A 20,652-nucleotide genomic window follows, 5' to 3' on the forward strand; every position below is an offset into this window, starting at 1 on the left:
CTATATAGTATAAATAATTATCACTAGGGTTACACGATAGACCAATATTAATTATTAATGTATGATGAAACGTCTGTTCTAGTACATCCATGACCAATACGTGGAACTGAGCCTTTAAACATGCTTTGACAACACAGTGATACACAAGGTCATGTGACGAATATCCAATGGAAAATGGAAAAATACCGTGGAACCACTGCTAATAATAGTACATGCATATAGGTTTTCCAGAGGATGTGTGGTTAATCAGATATTCCTTTGGGAGCATTAAGTCAGTAGTTAAGGCTGAAGATATTTAAGGAATATAGATGGTGTATCTAGGCCTAACTGCACCATGGATCTGTAACGTTAAAACTTTATTTTGGTAAAGGGGAGGCTATGTATCAATAGATCTAATATATATGTCCGATACACTTCGAAGCCCTCATGCGTAATGTGATGAACAAAAAATCACATTACGCAATGAACAAAAATTTTATACCATTGTATTTCGTAGGTCTCTGATAGGATCTATTTTATTGGCCAAGAAAAACGTTTATCAATATTCAACTTTTTCATAATAAATGCTGAAAATTATCTGGGGTAGGGCCTCTGCTCTGTTTGTCCACAAAGGGGCGCAGTAAACACGTTATGATCGGACTATTATAAGTCCTCTGGAAACACTGGATCCCTTTGAAATCGCGTCTACCTCATGTGTTAACGCGGTAGTTGATCCTCATGATTTATATATTTTAAATGTCCGTTTTTTTCCTTAAATTGGTTCTAGAAAGATGAATTATTCTAGTGGAATAAACTATCCCAACGAGTATAGAATACATGTAAATGATAACCCAAATTCTGTAACACATAAGGCATACATTTATATTTACACCCACTTTATTGCAGACAAATTTCATTACATCAAAAACCATTTTACTATTGAAGAGAACTGCTGCAAGGGATATTCAGGGTAAAAACAGGTTTAGTCTAGTCAAAACATCCGGAGTACTCAGAATTGGAGAAGAACCACATGCATGCCTTGATTATACACACGCACACACGGTAAACACACAACACTGAACACCAGCGACCAAACATTTTAGTAGGTTAACTCCAAGACAAGATAAAACCCGAGTGACTCGACTGCATTTCAAGTATTCCCATCCCTCCAATTGCTGCAACATTCACACAGCAAATGAGGTGGCTCCTTTTTAAAACAAATAAATAAAAGAATGCATGCTTTGAAAAAGGTCAACAAGAGACAGTGTAACAAGCCCAACAGGGGAATGATAGAGGCCCTTCTACATCACAACAACCACCAAACAGGTGGTACAAATAAATACAAGAGGAGAAAAAGGCAGCCAGCTTGCCTTAGAGAAGACAAAACAAAACGAATATAACTACAATATATCCAAGTGTATAATCATTTAAACAATGTACGATTTCCCAAAATACTTCCAATAGACACCAAACTATTTCCCAGCCTTCAGTTGTCAACTAGTCAATAAAAGATTCCTGTGCGGCATCCCGATATAGACGGACGGACATAAAATGGAATATCTTGATAGCATGTTTTGATCCTCTTCTCCTCGCTATACATCCGTGTTCCGTTGGAGGAGGCGTGGCTCGTGCGGCCCGGTTGCTGGAACGGTAACTTAGGTGACCATATACTCCTGCCTCTTGTTGAGGCGGACCTGGCACAGCGAGACGGCGCCCACGGCAACGTAGACAGCCGCCGCGATGAAGCAGTTGATGCCCACCTGGTTGTACAGGCTGTAGATGGCCTGGGGCGGGAACTTACTGTAGACCACAACGAGGAGGAGGAGGATTTAGAAAGCCCTGCAGCGTATAACTGATAGAACAATGACCACATGATCGGAAGAAAAACAGTCTATATATGAAAATGATGATTTTAAAAAACGAAATAAAATGACGACAAGCATTGGCTCACATTAACTTCCCCAACAATACCCAACAATACGTTACCGGTATGTATTTGCGCGTGCAGGGGTTGACATTACTTACAAAAATAAAATAAAATTGATAATATTAAGAGAAAGATATGTCTGATCTTAAAACAAAAGCCTTGCAGCTTAGGTATTGGATGAAATTCCAGTGTGCCAGCTTCCTGAACATCTTTTTGGAGAATTTGCATCAACTGTTGAATTGTCATGTGGTACAGGAATCAAGCTATTAGGGCAGTTTGTTTAGAGGACTGTCTACGAACTGCTGACACTAAATGGAGAAATGGAGCAGCACCATATTTTGTGTGGTAAGAGTAGTGTCCGCAAGAATGATGTGGTGAATAGCCGAGTGAAACTCTACCCAAGTAACAAACTTAGCCGCCGGACATACTAAAGAGTGGTGGGAGGTTTACAGCTGACTGCCATTGGTAATAGTCCATGAGGCAGAAAATGTGTATTGTCAGTATTAATCGAGACAAAAGTAAGAGGCCTTTTCTGGCATAATAACTATAAAGATTTTATGGCATGACATTTGTAATAATCTCTCAACATCACCATGTGCTGCAATACTCATTAATTTTAGCATAGATGTCAGTATAGATTTATTCAAATGTCTTTATAGTGGTGTGATGAGACGACATCACTTACTCATTCCGAATGTCCTCTTCAGTAAAGGGAACATCTTCGATCAGTACAGCAGACTTGGCACTGAAGAAAATACCCAGCATCCCCTGATAGGGTAGAAACGACAAACAGGTCATTTAAAACCAATCAAACATTAAACACATGGTGGCTTTTTACAATATGACTTGGCCTATAGGACATGGTGGCTTTATACAATATGACTTGGCCTATAGGACATGACCTGATGACAAACGATCTCTATACGTCACGACACAAGTTAATCATGATCCATGATCCATCCCTCAAATTGCACAGTCAACCCTCCATTCCTTCACAAGGGAATGATGTGCATTGTAATACTGTCCACATTGCTAAGTGTGCCTGCTCTTGTCCCAAGCAGTAAGCATGTTTTACTGACTGAAATGGCTCATCGTGGACTGTCAGAGGTTCATACAGTAGTGACTGTAAAAGGCGGAAGCTCCTCACTCACGTCAATGTCTGTGGTCACATGACCATTAGGTCCAGCCTTCGTGACATTACATGCTACCTTTAACGTTAGCATAGTGTTAACTAGAGAAATAACGATACACTGCTTTATTAATCATTTCATAGGCAGATAGGCGGCTAGGGCTCACTCGGTTGAGTTTGGTTAAATAAGGTGTTTCATCTAGAAGGGTGACACTAGTCGTCCATTTTAAAATCGGAATTCGTTCGAGGAATATAACTACATTTATGTAACGTTATAGTCTTGGTAAATAAAAACAATTGCATGACACGTCTTGCACAGGGCAATTTGTCCTGATTTCAAAAACGACCTTTCTATAATCTGACCTGAAGCCATATTATTTTTCTCTGCGTTACAACCAGCCCTTAATCTACTTACCAGCATGATCACTCCCCAAATGCTGATCACTATTCCACATGCTGCCATCTTAGGCCCGCAGAACAAAAGGGACGGCATGTTTACGTTCCTCTAATCGATCCAAATAAGTGTTTTTAATACAAGAAACGCCGTTTCATCGAAGGTTGACTGTCGGTTCAGGCCCCATCAGTTTTCTGAGGTTGGTTGAGAAGTGTTCGGCAAATTTCGGCCACAATCGTCCTCTGAAACCAGAGAACCAATCATAATCTTTCAAGAAATAAACCCCGCCTATTTCCTTTAGATCCACCAATGAGATTCAAGTAGCAAATTCGCGCAGTATTCCTTTTATACCTCAACATTCGCAAACATGTTTGGACTTAGCGATATTTAGTTAATCTATACCCAATATAGCTATAGATAGCTTTCATTTAAACAAATACATTTGCACTTCAGGCGTCTTGGTTTTTGAGCGATAATCCGTCAACCTCAATGGAAGCCCGCTAACGCAACCTACGGATGCATTCGCAAGCTAGCAGTTAGCATTGTGCATTGTTTATGTTTTGAAGGAAGAAAATCAAACTATAAACCAACTTTCTGAAATACCTCATCAAAATGACTTCTGCCTCTGCGAAAGTAAGTCCTAGCCTAATACCCCATGGTTTCACAAAGCAGCTTTTAAACGTAAAACACAAATGAAACGTCTGCTTAAGAGTGTCCAACGCTACTGATACACCTATCGGCCGATTGATTATTTTCCATATCGCTGAATGGGGCGCTTGCTTTTATGTTCTCTGTGATCTCTTATGGTCGATGTTGGGTATCTGGCAGGTGGGCGAAATCTTCTCAGCAGCGGGGGCTGCCTTCACGAAGCTGGGGGAGCTAACCATGCAGCTGCACCCCGTGTCGGACTCCAGTCCTGCAGGGTAAGACACAAACCCATTGATACAGTAACAGTGTGCTACTCACACCCCTTTCTGTTTCATCCTTCTTTTTATTCCGTGCGAAACAGCGTATCTCCACTAGAAATGTCTATTACTTTTGCATCACTTGTCTCGACGTCAAGACCCATTTGCCTTTGCATTTTTTTTCTATTTTGTAATGTTGTTATGGAATTTAGTTTAGTTAGTTGAGTAATCCGACGCAAGATGACATCTCGCACATTTGTTTGGTACATTCTCATAAGAATTTATTTTGATTCCAGAGCCAAGTGGACAGAGACAGAAATCGAACTGCTTCGTTTGGCAGTGAAACGCTTTGGCGATGACCTGAACAACATTAGCACAGTGATTAAAGAACGCACGGTGTAAGTCTTAACTCCTCTATCAGTGAAGTGCGTGAGCGTGGAAGTGATGGAACTCAAAGATATTTATACATCAATCAAAAAAAATCCTATTAGTTTGCACTGCTTGGTGACAATAACATTTCCGTTAGCATTGTATTTATTTGTCCATAAAAGCTTATTTAGTTTATCCCATTGTGTGTAACACTACAATGTTGTTTTTTTTACAAAACACTTTAGATATCCTTGAACAACTTCACATGACCCTGTGCACATAGATCATGTAATCAAACATCCATATGTGTCCCAACCCGTGCAGAGCCCAGATAAAGAGCACGGTGAAGAGGAAGCTGTACGAGGACAGCAGGGTCCCCATCTCCTCTGAGTCCCCCAAGAAGACCATGAAGAAAACCACGGTCACCATGGCACCCCCGCCGGCACAACCCGCCCCCACCATGATTGCCGTACAATCCTCGCAGGTCGTCGTGGCGACCGGAATGCAGAACAGCCCCTCTATGGCCCCGCCCATCAAGAAGCAGAAGACTGCAGGTGAGGTTTCTTTATTCTTTTGTATACATTTATTCTTGCCGTAAGTAACCACAGTTGCTGCACTATGCATTAAGGTGTGGCACTTCATCATTATTGTAAGGTCTCTTTTAGACCGTAGAAATTGAATGATGTCAGGGAAGAACATGAGAATACCTACGTTTTACAAATGTTTGTCTGTTTATGCTCATCGGAAATAATTGAAACAACCCCTGGCATTTTGTATGTTATGCAATGAATTGGATTGGATTGCTGCTTTTCTCTCACCAGTATCATCATCCCTAGTCTGAATCCTAAAGGTTGTGATGGAGATGGCCGTGTCCAAGTAGCTAGTGCCTCTCCCTAATCCCTTGTTCCATATTTCCTCTCCTCCTCCTCCTCTACGCGTGCAGACGTGACGCTCAGTGCCCTGAACGACTCGGACGTCAACAGTGACCTGGTCGAGGGCCTCGGCTCTTCCAGCAAGAAACTCAACTTTGACCAAGGTGAACAAACACAGTTCTTATGCCATCGGTGGGGTTAAGAAGGGATCGGTGGCTGGTAAAGTGTGATGTCATTTTTTGTTTTATTTTGAAATGGCATTAATAGTAAATCAGTTTGATCCCAATTCTCCCAATATATACATGTATAACGCGGGGATGGTGGTTAGGAAGTTCGTCTTCCAGCTGACATCTGGGTTTGAATCCCTAATGTCTAATCTGTAGGCGTCCTTTAGCAAGATGCCCCCTAACCCCTATCGACTCCTAAATGACAAGAATCATTACTTGTAGAGATCTGCCTGCAAGTTGCTTTGGATTAGGTTCTGATAAATGACTAAACGGTCATTAGTCATGATGACATCATGTGACCCAGGTGATGTTGGGCCTTCTTTATCAAGCAGCCATCTTGGTTCTAAGCGTGGCTGGGCGGGGCGAACCGAATGTGTCTGTCAGGTGAATAAGGCTCACTAAGCTCCAGTGGGTGAAATAAACCCTGACAAACCCAACAATCCTGAACAAATCCACCGCATCAGCGTGGCGTCTTATTCGACTCCTGGCAGTGTTTTCACTCGGCTGCCGGACTAATCAGTGGGAGCTTTCCCAGGAACGAAAGAAAGTAAAATCGCAGGGCTTAAATTATGTAATGGCACCACTTTCGCTCACAAATGAAGGCATCAATCTTTGTGCACCGATTGTTTTCAACGCACAAAGAAACGTTTGGCGGTGCTCCCTGATGAGCACATATCACACACACTTATTTGCACTACTATCATGACACACCTTCTCCAAGAGCACCTTAGCATATCTTTTATCGTCCATATTATCCATGTGGATATTTTATTTTATTTATCGTCTTGTTCACGTTGTATGTATTCGCTGTGTCAAGCGACTGCGGCTTTGAATTTCCCCTCGGAGTCAATAACGTATCCATCTGTCTATCATGGCCGGGGGACGTGGCACTAATGCCAACGTGACGCGCTCCATTCCCGCTCAGCCATCTAACCAGCCTTCCTCTCCCCTCTCCCCCACCTCCAGAGAGCCTCAACCTGGATTCCAGCCTCATCATGAACTCCAGCGATCTCCCTCTGCTTTCCCGCTGAGATCCACACCTCACCGCTCCCGAGTCTCCGACTTGAGGATGCTCCCAAAGGACCCCAAAACCAAGAAGACTGTATCAGCCGGGCCCTGGAGGGGACCCGGGCTCAGGAACTACCGAGCTACGGTTCTGTCGTTCTGTGTGAAACTATCTTGGACAGAACTCTGACCATAAACAAAACGAACATTACTCGGTTTTTTTTTCGTGTGGGGAGGAGAGGGGGGGGGTTTTCAAGATCATTTCTATTGTTATTTATCTTTTAGGAAAAAAATACGTACGGATAAATAGCGTATCTAATTGTAGCTTTTTGTTAGTTATGGGCAGGAATAGTAGTAACCAGCCAGCCACTTGAAAGATTTTAGTACTTTTATATAACACAATGGACGCTCCTGGTTGAAGAAAACACAATACTTTGATATAGCGAACACATAACTTTTTTATTTTTTAAGGTTTGTGTACAAAATTATGAACAATATTGTTTTCGTCTAAATAGTCAGTTTGGATTTGGGTCTGTTAAAATCAGATATCCATTTTCACATACATGCCTGGATGATCTGAAATCACAACTGGTTCTGTTGAAATATTATTTAATCTGGATACAAATACCACTAGTCAATATGTCATTAAGTTTGGTGTGATGACTACTGTCATTATGTTCATTAAGAATTATGTTCAGATTGATGGAGTTATAGGCTTTAATTTGATATTTGATAGAATGAATCTACCAGACCAGTATTTTAATTTGAAGAAGGTTGTTAAATGATGGTCAACAAATCAAAGGTTTCCTGAAAAGAAAAATGTGTTTGTGTAGATGATGTGGTGTGTTTGACATTGTATAGTGGCACCTATTCCCCCCTGAAGAGCTTCCTGTGTACCTTATGATAATCAAGATAATCGTTTCAATATACCAACACCTGCCATGAGTAATGTATTAACCAACTTTTCATGCTGTTTAGTAAAAACTAAAACGGTGTCTCATGTCTCATATGTACAGTATATTTACACATACAGTTTGTGCAGATGTTCTAATAGTGAGAACTACCTACCTTCTACCTCAAAGACATTTAGCTATTTGATTTCCTTTGACTTGGAAAGGCCAGAAAAAATAAGAAATTCACAAAAAGGCTTTGGTATAATACAATTTATTCAATACTTTTCATATACAATATATAATAAGGAGTATTTGCATTATTTTCACTATAAAATGTAGCATTCTTTGTACATATTACAGCCAGGGGACACTCTCAGAATGGAATGAATGAAAATATATATATTTAAAAAAATACATAATATTTTGTCGTGTGTAGAGAAAGAAAAAATAGCTCTATGTGCAGTTGTAGATGTGCTTTCGAAATACATTTCTAATGATTCTGTCCTAATAACATGCATGCTGAAGCTGCTTCCTTCAACACTCAATATTATTTAAGAGTTCAGGAATCATTGTAATCAATGGCTTCGGGGCTCTAAGGGCATTTACATTTCAGAGTTGAACGTATCCCAAGACACAAATGGGCGTGACACATGAACGTCCAGGGTTTGCCAGACCTCAAACACACATGGATCTCTGAACACCATAGTGATGTTGTCATAACACAGACCCATTCCACCTTACTCATAAACACAGAAATATGATGAATGCAAGCATAGGAAATTAAAAGGCCTTCGACAAGAAACGGCAACAACTGTGAAACCAGTAAGGAAAATCCATCCAGATGAAATGTAAATACATTTGGACTAGCATTTTAGTTTAACCATGCTTGCATGAAAAGTGAATTCCTTGTGACTACAGTTCCATTGTGTACGTGTTTCACGTATGCTCTCAATCGCTGTATGGCGTACCATGACATTTTTAGTTCAAATGATACCATTCAAAAAACAATGCGTCTCCCAATTGGAGAATATCTTTGGATTTCGGCATTATCGAATTTGTCTGGGACTACAGAAAAGTATGGCGGTTTGAGGAATAGTATTGATTTAAACCAGAAGGAAGAGGTTTTGTAGATGTATTGCTGACGAAGTCCAAAAATAACCTGTGAGATAAAATACTCTGTGAAGTCCTCCGAAAGACATAGAGCCCGAGGACACTGATCTCCCAAGGACACAGGCCTCCAGATTATACTGTTGCTGTCACCTCTTGTCACCTCAAGATATTGAAACTCTATATGTATTGAACACAGACAAACAAGCCTAGCCTATTCTTATTTGATTGGGAAACTTATCTGTATGTTTAACAATCACAATAACTCCCACTGCACAGAATGAGAAGTACACATAAGACCTTTTCATTTTCTCACCTCAAACAAAATATTATCATTAGAGTTCTAATCCATACAAAGGACTTCCAGGATGAATTAATTTAGCCTTAGATACATCGAACTAATCCACTGTATGGACAGAAAACACTTTAAACAGGATTAAAGCTGAACGACATGACTATACAACAAAGAAAGTATAAATATTGGGTTTGGCAATTGATGTGTACAGCAGTGTATCCTGATGGGCTAGAACTTTATTAACTGAAAAAATATGATAGTACAATAATACAATATGATAGTTTTAAACCAAAGGGGGACACCTTTAAAGAAATGTTGAACTTCCATCCACAGCAAGCATTACACTGTTTACTTTACAAACGGTACTTCTCGAGATAGCAATTCACAACACTTAGACAAAGGATCCTTTAAAGGAAATTGGCTGGGGAAAAGGCTAATTCCTCTAACTCAGGAATTCCTAGTGATTGTCCTGAAAAAACATTTTTTTTAAATCCCAAAACACAGCTGGACAACAAGAAAGCAAAACAACAGATAATAATCCATCCAACATCAATGTCTTTGATCCATAACAGATACACTTTTGAGTTAACAAATTACTTTTCAGGAAAATAATTAAAAAAATAAAATAACACTAAGCAAATATTGCGTACAATTTTGTGCTGCACACTTTATGGAACACTGCTCATAAATATGAAAAAACGATTCTGTATCTGATAATGTGCAAACTGGTAAAAGTGACTAAAATTTGTTCCTTTTAAATTCTTATTTTTTTTAAATATTTACATTTTTTAAAAGTGGAAAGTCACATAAAGCAGATTTATTTTCTTCCGACGTCACATTTTTAGGAGCACGTGACAACATATCACATGTGTGTTGTCATTCACTCATATCAATACTTATGATACTTATTTTGGTTTGTTGTTTAGCTTTAAATATCTTGCATTATTCCTGGTGCATAAAGCGACTACATTTGACTTCAGGCCTTTCGACACTGAAAGGAATTACATGGAATAAGCTCAGGAAATCTTCTATTTCCATTGTTATGAAAAAATGAGGGCTTCGTTCTGGAAACCAAGACCCCATTGCTCCCCCCATTAAAACACATAAAAATACAAATGAACGATGATGTAATACTAAGGAATGCATGCATTCTCAAAGCCCGCTTGTAAGACCTCTTTTTGACATCTTGTGTGCTTATGACACGAGTAGATTTGGATACTTCATACAAACTACTGCAAAAAGGAAACACATCATGGGGTCGGGTGTAAAGAGATTTGTTTGGGCGATTCACTATACACAATGAAACAAAAAAATACCCCTGGCTAAAGGAAAAGGCAGGAATGCTAGTCGTAGCGAATCCTGTTCATGTGTACAGTATTCACATATAGATACAATATCAACATAGAAACACAGAGCTAAAGGGCTCTACGACATGGGTGCTTCCTTCCACCCACAACCCCCTCAGATAGTTCAGCTAAAGCCCTTCATGACCGACGTTTTATGGTGCGTCTTTTCAACGGTAATAAACCGAATCTCGGCTCTGACCTAGGTACTGAGAACGGAGGCGTAGATACGACTTGAAGACACTTCTGGAAGAAACGTATATACTGTAGAAACTAGAATTGACGTCAGTAAGCAACACTTACACCAAAAATAGAGTGACGTGCCTTGAACATGGCTCTGGCAGAAGAACGTTGATGATATAGCGCGGAGACAGTACAGAACGGAACCGGGTTTTCTCTGATTTGGTTTTCGTTTACTATTCCTAATAATCATCCACCCTAGTCTAACCTGAGAGGATGTATCTGCCGCGCACGGCTCCCAACATCTTGATTAGAACTCAAGAACTCAAACAGAACGCCTTTCGGAGTTAAATGCGTTTCGCCCCCAAAACATTCCAAATATGGAAAGTCAAGAATACAAAAGTGGGTTTCATTTGAGCGGTCAAATCAAATTTAAACTACACCCCCTGGCTATCTAGGTGTGAGCCCTTCATGTATCCCAACAGCACAACAGTGCAAGGTCTCCTATGTCGACTCCCCACTCGATGGGAAACAGACCATAGCGGAGATGTCTGAGCAGCTGGGCCGATAGGACCCCGAGCAGCATCCTTTCCTTCTCCCAGCGTGTACTTCGTTCAAACTAAAGAAGACCATGTCAAGTCCATGAGCTACACTTCCCGCCAGGTGACCTCAACGTTTAGTTTTTTGCTCGCGGTCCAAGAGTAGGCTCTGTCCAGCAGACGCAGGGTCCAACATGGGCGTGTTATCACATGTCACTTGATCGCAGAGCAAAAACAAAGCACCACAACGTCTGGTCAACTCCAATGGTACAGCAGTGATGGGCCGGACATTGATCACAATTGAAGGTGTCTGATTGGCTCCTAGTCACACAAAAAAGAACAAATGAAAAGTGGTTGTGATTACCGTCCGATGTCCGAGGAAATCATCCTGTTCTTCAGCGAGGCAAAAGTGCTGAACGCGCTGATGGAGCTGGGTGGGGCTGGTGGTGGTGGTGGAGGTGCTGGGGTCTGGGGTATTAGGGCTAGTGTCTGGGGTGGTGGGAGCTGAAGGAGGGAGGCGGGGAGAGGGATAGAGGGCTGTCCTGGGGGCTGGAGAACAACACTACGCCTCCACCCGGAGGGGAACCCACAACCGCCTGGGACACACTGCGGACAGACAGACAGACAGACACACAGGACGACAAACGGACAGGAAGACGGACAGGAAGATATTCAGAGACACAGACTTGTTTCACGCGTGCCTTGTGATTGTGTAGATGTACATTTATTTTTGTGTTGGCCCTTTTAGGACCGGAGTCTTACCTGACTGTGTAATTATTGTGGTGGGCGGGATCTGTTACCCCAGCAACAAATAGCTTCTTTGGAGGGCCGTCAGACTCCACCCCTCCTAAGAAAGGCCAAAAACCAAAATAAGACCATCCGCAATATATTCTCTCCATCGTGGCCCCCTTTGCACCCCTAAATGTCCCTGGAAGGAGGGATCCCTCACTCTGTGTTCTTTATCAGAGTTCCTTACTTCATAATTAAGGGAACTTTCCTTGCCCTTTGGGGAGCTAGAGTTCCCCAGGCCCCATAACTGAGGCCTGAAAGCTCTCTCAGATTGTTCATTTCATTAAGGGCTATGCAAATAAAACCCACTTGCCCTGACTTCATATATCTATATGATTTGACCATTTAAATAACAGAACATAGCTATGATTATGATGAGCTATTGCATCTCTATGTCTCTCTATGTCTCGCTATATCTCTCTATATCTCCACATTGATTTCTCTTTATGTATCCCTATATCTCTCTATATCTCTATGGCCCTATGTCTCTCTGTCTCTATATCTCTCTGTCTCTATATCTATATCTCTATATCTATATCTCTATGTCTCTATATCTATATAACTCTATAGCCCTATATCTCTGTCTCTATAGCCCTAGGTCTCTCTGTCTCTATATCTTTGTCTCTATATCTATATCTCTATGTCTCTATATCTATGTCTCTATATCTATATAACTCTATAGCCCTATATCTCTGTCTCTATAGCCCTATGTCTCTCTGTCTCTATATCTCTATAGCCCTATGTCTCTCTGTCTCTATATCTCTCTGTCTCTATAGCTCTCTGTGTCTATATCTCTCTGTCGCTATATCTCTATGTCTCTATATCTCTCTGTCTCTATATCTCTGTCTCTATATCTCTCTGTCTCTATGTCTCTCTGTCTCTATATCTCTATATCTCTCTGTCTCTATATCTCTCTGTCTCTATACCTCTATATCTCTATATCTCTCTGTCTCTATGTCTCTATATCTCTCTGTCTCTATATCTCTCTGTCTCTATATCTCTATGTCTCTATATCTCTATGTCTCTATATCTCTCTGTCTCTATGTCTCTATATCTCTATGTCTCTATATCTCCATGTCTCGTTCAAACAGTGTACCTTTCCTCTTCAGAGCAGTCAGCATAGGCCTCGTCACCGTAGAGCTCGTCACCGTAGAGCTCGTCACTGGCCTGAAGGGGGAAACACACGCGCGCACACACACAAACACACACACACACACAGACACACACACACACACACACACACACACACACACACACACCATTTAGGTTTCTGGACCGCATTGGTAATCGTTATTATTTGTATTGTAATTATCATTATGTAATGTTCCCATTATGCTTATCCCACGAGGAGTATGAAAGAGAGGTGGGGATACCTGAACCTCCGAGTGGGGCTGGGGGATGAATTAGGAGTGACACCGCCATCTTGCCCGGCGTGAAAACCCTGTATCAACCAAGAGGCATTCAGCTTGAGGAGGCCGTGCGGTCTACACATTAAAGACGTGAATTGAAATGTAAATTTAAACAGGGGCTTCAGATGGTACACACACATACATTATACTTTCTTAAAGAGTACTATTCCCCATTATACAGACTATGGCAGCAAAGAGAAATATACACACACACATATATATGTATATATATATATATATATATATATATATGTATACACACACATGCAAAACAACAGTAAGAGAGGAGCCTACCCCTGGGGAGTGATGGTGCCACTGGCTGGACGAAGGCAACGGGATCAGAGTGGAAGAACTGGGGACAGAGGGATTGTGTAGAGCCATATGAAGTGGCTGTAAATGTGGTTGCCTTGTTCATTTGAAATGTTGTGCTTACATGCCTGTTTGTGTGTGTGTGCGTGTGCATGTGTGGGTGCGTGTGTGTATGCGTGTGTCTGCCGTCTACCTGAGTCTCCGAAGACTTCCTCTAAGTGCCATTTCCATGTTCTCTTCCTGTTGTGCACATAAGAACACAACAGTGAAGCTCAAACACAATGGGAGCAATGATGACGCATCGCTTGCTTACAACAAAGATACCTATTGCCTTAAAAAAAGATATGTACTGCTGAAAGAAGGATTTAGGAAACTGCTCGGACATCTGGAAATGTGGTAGTGTATTAATTACTGTAGTCACTAATGCCAAATATTCTTTAACGATGTAACATAATGTTACATATGTGTTAACATCACACCACACTGTAGTAACGCCACATATACTGTAATGTTATCAATATACTGTAGTAACGCCACATATACTGTAATGGTGTCAATATACTGTAGTAACGCCACGCATACTGTAATGTTATCAATATACTGTAGTAACGCCACATATACTGTAATGGTGTCAATATACTGTAGTAACCCCACATATACTGTAATGGTGTCAATATACTGTAGTATCCCCACATATACTGTAATGGTGTCAATATACTGTAGTAACGCCACATATACTGTAATGTTATCAATATACTGTAGTAACGCCACATATACTGTAATGTTGTCAATATACTGTAGTAACGCCACATATACTGTAATGGTGTCAATATACTGTAGTAACGCCACATATACTGTAATGGTGTCAATATACTGTAGTAACGCCACATATACTGTAATGTTATCAATATACTGTAGTAACGCCACATATACTGTAATGGTGTCAATATACTGTAGTAACGCCACGCATACTGCAGTAACGTCAGAGAGTGTAAAAGTGAGTCGCCGTCTTACTCTGCTCACCTGTGTCTTGTGTTCTGGTCTGTCATTGGTCAATGAGAACGGAAACAAGGGAATTTGCTGTGGGGAAGAAGAGAGAGGGTGTACATGCAGGTTATATTTTAGGTATATTTTATATACATTTTGTATATATATGCATATTTGTACTCACAAAATACTCACACAAGGTTCAAAGTAACCTTGTGTGAGTACCACACACACACACACACACACAAACACACACACACACACACACACACACACACACACACACACACACACACAGATGTCTTACCCGGGAAGGACAACTGGGGTTGACAGAGACACTGCTCCGCCGGTAGCGGGCCGAGCTGACCGGGCCAAATACCGTCATGCCGTCGCTGCTACTCACACACACACACACACACACACACACACACACACACACACACACACACACACACACACACACACACACAAAGGCATTCTTAATACACTGCACTATAAACTGCTTATAACACTGATACACAAACACACGCACACAAACGCATGTATACAAACACACACAGACACGCACACAAAAAGGTCTTTCTAATACACTGCCATATAAACTCGTATTACACCGACACACACATACACACATACACACGCACACACAAAGGCATTCTTAATACACTGCTAAATACACTGATACACACACACACACACACACACATACACACAAACACACACACACACACACACCAAGGCCTTTCTGATACACTGCTCTATACACTATTATTACACTGACACACAGATATACATACACACGCGCAAAGGCATTCTTAATACACTACACTATAAACTGCTTATAACACTGATACAAAAACACACGCACACAAACGCATGTATACAAACACACACAGACACACACACACACACACAAAGGTCTTTCTAATACACTGCCATATAAACTCTTATTACACTGACACACACACATACACACACACACACAAACACATGTATGCAAACACACACACACACACAAACAAAGGCATGCGTAATACACTGCTCTATAAACTGCTTAATACACTGATTCACACACACACACACACACACACACACACACCCCCACACACACACACACACACAAACACACACACACACAGCTTAATACATTTGCTCTCTACATAGGGTTCTGATTTCTGATTAGTCATGCAAATATACATTTTTAATATTTACATATGATCAGCTTTGAAAGTGAATAGTTTATACCACTTGTTCTCATTATTTTTTACCGACCTCACACTTGTGATCATGGGGGCGCTGTTCGATCTACGGAGGGCCCCGCCTCCTGCTCCCCCAGTTGCGCCTGCGCACTGGTCCACTTCCATCCGTTCCATTGTGAGGCTTTCTGGCCCGGGACCTGGCAGCTTCAGTTTCCGGACACCAGTCACTCAAACGCGGCGCAGGGCTCTACCCAAGCTCGGTGGAAGCCCGAACCCGCAGGCCTCACATGAAACAAGCCCAGAGCCGCCAAGTCAGCGGGGGAATATCGCCACTTTCTTTGGTCTATTGCATTGTCGACCTCCGCAGGGTTACCTTATTATGTTAAATGTAAATCTGTCATTGGTCATTTGTAGTCACGATTGCTATCTTACTGTTTTTAACGAATATACAGCACATACGAAAACGTTGCCAAAAGAAAATAAAGCATTCAGCATCGAGTTTGGATTAGGCGTTCAAATCGCCTCCGTGTACGGTGGCCACACGATGAAGTTAACTTTTAATAGGAATCTAAAAAGTGACGTGACTTTTAGGATTAGCCGTTCAGCTAACGTCAGAACTTGCAGCAAAACCAAGTCAGTCTCAGAACAAAACAGCACGTCTTGGTTTTCGAAAAGAAACAACAACCTTGAGATGTGTAGACAATCCGTAGGTAAAGTTGTCCATATCAGCCTCAGCCATGACGAGTATTTCCTAAAAACAATGAAAGGAATTATCCAAATGTAACTATTTGGAAGATTTTACAACATAGTCCCCTCACCCAATATAGGTTCTTTATCAACTGTGCAACAGCGAACCTGTCTGGCCGTGTCGAGAATCACAGCCAGGACGATGTTGGCAAAATAGGTGAAAAAGTAGTGGGTGTAATGACACCCATTAGGTGTAAGCGTTCATCGTAACACCATGGTTATTAGGGCGTTCTCACTTACTAATGTTTGTGTATTTAGCTGGCAAATGACTTGATTATTCTTTCAATATTGTCTGAGACAATATTGAAAAGCATCTCTCTCTCTCTCTCTCTCTCTCTCTCTCTCTCTCTCTCTCTCTCTCTCTCTCTCTCTCTCTCTCTCTCTCTCTCTCTCTATATATATATATATAGCACACACCACACACGAAGTAACAGACGTTCAAACAAACAAGAAACAAACTTTTTATTGAAACAATGAAGGCCTAAATAAACGCTTCTCATTATGTCCTACAAAACGGCATACGGTATCACAGAATAAGTGGCCGGACATTTCTTTGAGCAGCAGACTTGGGATTAAAGTGTTTATATATCGATGTCAACACATTGCAAAATTCATCCAGGTCTAGGGTAGGCTACTATACTTTAAAATGAATCGATCACACGTTATTGACCATGATCCACTTTCTTCCAAGAGACAGAAATCTACCATCTGGTTTTAGTCATCTAGAAAAATCGTGAAACTGGATACCGCCGGCTGCATTCTTAACCCCTTCGCTGCGCATCCTAAACGTCGTCCGTTCCCGGGAGGACGTCGGGCCGCACCCGTGCGCTTTCAATAAGCAGTGCGCGCCACTGAAATGTCAGAGATGTGAGGAATCTGGCGCGGCGTCGTCCGGGTGAATTATATAGCGGGGGAACCCGTAATTTCTCGTGGTGTCTGAACACCACATGGTCTCCAAAGGACCGGAGGAGCTCTTCGGAGGATAAGGTTAAATATTGGGAATGCGGCCAAGGAAGGAGGGTGGTGGAGTGGTGGAGGGGGGAGGAAAGAGAATGGCCTGCCTTCTAGAGGGTGTTTCCCATACTTGTTTAGGGAAAGTTCAAGGGAGAAGGCTACTTAACGCTGTTCACTAGGAGACGACGAGAGAACCCACGGCGTGATAATAAAACACGCAGAGACTTTGAGAGAGACTGCAGAAGGAGTACTGCTCCATGTCGGAACTATCAGATATAGGCCTACATGGATACGATTGAGTAAGAACCGACCTTCCCAACACTCACATTGTATACTAAATAGTCGTCCCTGTTTTATCCTCTTGACGGATTCATAACGATATGGATCGCATGTTATTTCTACTAACACATGTGTTCTGACTTCTATAATAAGTGCTATTAATAAGCTTTTAAATTTCGTTAATAAATTGACAGTTGTAAAAAGTTACCGCCGTCAACGGAGTTAAGTTACCATCACGGCAACTGCAGTGCAGGACTCGATCGATTTCCTTGAGTTTGAATTACTGCGACAGAATGGATTTTTCGTGTAGTCCGCCAGACAGATCGATACGCCAGGCATGCATTTGTAGCCACATACTTAAGTACCTACGTGTATACACACACACACACACCCACCCACACACACACACACACACACACACACACACACACACACACACACACACACACACACACACACACAAGCGGACAGACACACACACACAAACAGGGACACACACGCGGAAACACCACACAAACGCACACAAGCGGACAGACACACACACATACAAACATACACACACAAATTCGCACACAAACACAAGCGGACACACACACATACACGCGTGTGATACATACATACAAACCCTTCGCATGGCTTAATCGGTGTGTAACTCATGTGTTTCTCTAAGAGATGGAGGTAGGGTCCACAGAGGAAGAGACAACGGAGGAAAAGGACGGCGACGGGCGACATCTCCCCAAAGAAGACCAGGAGGAGGGATCGGGAGATCTTTATCTGACCTCCCTGGGCGACCAGCACCTTCCCATCATGCACTGGGAGGACCTCAGCCTGCGCATAGCGGAGCTGGAGAAACAGGAGCAACAGAAGAGGGAGAGAGCAGAGGTTAGCCCCACACACAGACCCACACTGGCAGGGGTTCTGGGTTTGATTCCCTGTGTTGTGTACTGATGGAACATGACGAGACCGTTGTGACAGGGGTCCCAGGGTTCAACATCTTTGTGACCGTTGTGACAGGGTTCAATTCTCTTTAATGATGGAACATCAGAGAGGTTTTAACAGGGTTCTGGTTTCGATTGTCTGTAATTGCAGAACATAACGGTAAGGGATATAAACAGGCTTCTGTGTTCGATTCCCTCTGGTGGGTAATGATAAATCGCGACAGCAACCTGAAAGGATTCGGATCAGTTGGTCATGTGGTCAACAACTCTTAACATGGTTAGTGGATCTATTCACTGTATAGATCAATAAGGGAGTCCTATTGTACTAATATAACAGTGGTGTCTATTTAGAAATTGAAGAGCATCACCAGAATAGCAGCGATACAGAAGAGGGCTTCCTCTGATGAGAAAACTTGCAAACGTATTGTGTAGTCAGTGCATGTTTTGCTGACATTGCTTTAGCAATATGTTAGGCCTTAAAAGTGTTAAGTTAGGTGTAAGTACAATGTAACAGCTAGCTTTTGAGTGCATTTGGTTAGAAATATCATAGTTATCAATCAGGGAAATACTCAGATTCAAGTTGATTCGGCCCGCCTCTTTGTTAGACCATTTAGATTTTAACCCGCTCCCAGATCATTTTTCGACCAATGAGGGCATCTCTTCCCTGATTGGTTACCGGAATCCATCTTGCCTTTTGATCTCAGGTGTGTGAAGGCTCCTCAATGGCGGAATGGAGTGAGGGGGAGTTCTTTGGGTTTTTAATCTTTAAAATCTTGCTCACTTCTGCATTTTTCTGTGCTCTCTTTTTACAATTTACAACAAAACCGCACATTTAACGGAAAGGCGTTAATGTGCAAATGATTCCAGCGCCTCTGGCATTAGGGTAGTGGGTGTGTGCTGTGTGGCACAGTGGAGTTTATAGCAGTCACACGCACACACACACACGCGCACACAGACACACACACACACACACACACACACACACACACTGAAGGCACATACAAAGGCCCATAAACAACAGTGTCTCCTTCTGTTGGCCTCTTCACCCCCCTTGCGACCTGCTTTGGCTATATATAACACATTTCCTTAATGTGTTCGCCTTTAAGTCTATGTTGCAGTTAACTAAAGTGACCCCTAGAGTTAAAAAAAACATAAGCGTAAGAACATTATAACAGACATTGAAGACATAACTCAGTATTGCGGTTGTATATTTCAGTAGTGGAGGCCGACCTCGTATTTAAATCATATGTTTTACCAGCGGAGGTTGACCCCGTATTGAGGTTGTATGTTTTAGAGGCTGACCTCGTATTGAAGTTATATGTTTTAGAGGCCGACCTTGTATTGAAGTTATATGTTTTAGAGGCTGACCTTGTATTGAAGTTGTATGTTTTAAAGGCTGACCTCGTATTGAAGTTGTATGTTTTAGAGGCTGACCTTGTATTGAAGTTGTATGTGTTAGAGGCTGACCTCGTATTGAAGTTGTATGTTTTAAAGGCTGACCTCGTATTGAAGTTGTATGTTTTAAAGGCTGACCTCGTATTGAAGTTGTATGTTTTAGAGGCTGACCTCGTATTGAAGTTGTATGTTTTAAAGGCTGACCTTGTATTGAAGTTGTATGTTTTAGAGGCTGACCTCGTATTGAAGTTGTATGTTTTAGAGGCTGACCTCGTATTGAAGTTGTATTTTTTAAAGGCTGACCTCGTATTGAAGTTGTATGTTTTAGAGGCTGACCTCGTAGTTACGTTGTATGTTTTTACCAGCGGAGGTTGACCTCGTATTGAAGTTGTATGTTTTAGAGGCTGACCTCGTAGTTACGTTGTATGTTTTTACCAGCGGAGGTTGACCTCGTATTGAGGTTGTATGTTTTAGAGGCTGAC

The 20,652-nt window shown here is 41.7% G+C and overlaps 4 protein-coding genes across 7 annotated transcripts in view; 2 read left to right on the forward strand and 2 right to left on the reverse strand.

Moving 5' to 3' along the window:
* Positions 1-854: 854 nt before the first annotated feature.
* rnasekb (ribonuclease, RNase K b) lies at positions 855-3,626 on the reverse strand. Its single transcript, XM_079737588.1, has 3 exons — positions 3,451-3,626; positions 2,592-2,674; positions 855-1,779 (listed from the first exon to the last, which is right to left on the reverse strand). The coding sequence occupies exons 1-3, from the start codon at positions 3,526-3,528 to the stop codon at positions 1,635-1,637; spliced, it is 306 nt and encodes a 101-aa protein (XP_079593714.1). The 5' UTR covers positions 3,529-3,626; the 3' UTR covers positions 855-1,634.
* Positions 3,627-3,750: 124 nt separating this feature from the next.
* Positions 3,751-7,802, forward strand: bacc1 (BPTF associated chromatin complex component 1). Its single transcript, XM_079738922.1, has 6 exons — positions 3,751-4,062; positions 4,258-4,352; positions 4,631-4,732; positions 5,028-5,257; positions 5,647-5,739; positions 6,769-7,802. Exons 1-6 carry the CDS (start codon positions 4,042-4,044, stop codon positions 6,831-6,833), a joined length of 606 nt encoding a protein of 201 aa, XP_079595048.1. The 5' UTR covers positions 3,751-4,041; the 3' UTR covers positions 6,834-7,802.
* A 209-nt stretch (positions 7,803-8,011) lies between these two features.
* On the reverse strand, positions 8,012-16,682 carry LOC307076863 (uncharacterized protein). Of its 3 annotated transcripts, none has more exons than XM_079738060.1 (10): positions 16,543-16,679; positions 15,931-16,139; positions 14,966-15,053; positions 14,686-14,751; positions 13,865-13,911; positions 13,657-13,714; positions 13,327-13,394; positions 13,050-13,120; positions 11,927-12,011; positions 8,012-11,770 (listed from the first exon to the last, which is right to left on the reverse strand). In XM_079738060.1, exons 2-10 carry the CDS (start codon positions 16,029-16,031, stop codon positions 11,647-11,649), a joined length of 708 nt encoding a protein of 235 aa, XP_079594186.1. In that variant the 5' UTR covers positions 16,032-16,139; positions 16,543-16,679; the 3' UTR covers positions 8,012-11,646. The 3 variants fall into 3 exon arrangements, with proteins under 3 accessions (XP_079594186.1, XP_079594185.1, XP_079594187.1); XM_079738059.1 differs by having other exon boundaries at positions 15,931-16,230; XM_079738061.1 differs by having other exon boundaries at positions 14,695-14,751; positions 15,931-16,682.
* Positions 16,683-17,721: 1,039 nt separating this feature from the next.
* The window catches only part of LOC307077400 (schwannomin-interacting protein 1), a 7,642-nt gene continuing 4,711 nt past the window's right edge, over positions 17,722-20,652 (forward strand). For both annotated transcript variants that reach the window (XM_079738816.1, XM_079738817.1), the window contains exons 1-2: positions 17,722-17,857; positions 18,508-18,719. In XM_079738816.1, coding sequence (XP_079594942.1) covers positions 18,510-18,719 — 210 coding nt within the window. In that variant the 5' untranslated portion in view covers positions 17,722-17,857; positions 18,508-18,509. The remainder of the gene's footprint in view (positions 17,858-18,507; positions 18,720-20,652) is intronic.

The sequence above is a fragment of the Pollachius pollachius genome (assembly GCF_949987615.1).
Source record: "Pollachius pollachius genome assembly, chromosome: 6".
Taxonomy (NCBI): Eukaryota; Metazoa; Chordata; class Actinopteri; order Gadiformes; family Gadidae; genus Pollachius; species Pollachius pollachius.

Coding starts and splice junctions, on each gene's coding strand:
- rnasekb (XM_079737588.1), bottom strand. CDS start 3,528: ATGCCGTCCCTTTTGTTCTGCGGGCCTAAGATGGCAGCATGTGGAATA. Junction 2,675..3,450: donor TTTGGGGAGTGATCATGCTG/GTAAGTAGATTA, acceptor CTACCCTATCAG/GGGATGCTGGGTATTTTCTT. Junction 1,780..2,591: donor GAAGAGGACATTCGGAATGA/GTAAGTGATGTC, acceptor TGTGGTCTACAG/TAAGTTCCCGCCCCAGGCCA.
- LOC307076863 (XM_079738060.1), bottom strand. CDS start 16,031: ATGGAACGGATGGAAGTGGACCAGTGCGCAGGCGCAACTGGGGGAGCA. Junction 12,012..13,049: donor GACTGCTCTGAAGAGGAAAG/GTACACTGTTTG, acceptor GGCCTTTCTTAG/GAGGGGTGGAGTCTGACGGC. Junction 11,771..11,926: donor CACAATAATTACACAGTCAG/GTAAGACTCCGG, acceptor GTCTGTCCGCAG/TGTGTCCCAGGCGGTTGTGG.
- bacc1 (XM_079738922.1), top strand. CDS start 4,042: ATGACTTCTGCCTCTGCGAAA. Junction 5,258..5,646: donor CAAGAAGCAGAAGACTGCAG/GTGAGGTTTCTT, acceptor CTACGCGTGCAG/ACGTGACGCTCAGTGCCCTG. Junction 5,740..6,768: donor GAAACTCAACTTTGACCAAG/GTGAACAAACAC, acceptor CCCCACCTCCAG/AGAGCCTCAACCTGGATTCC.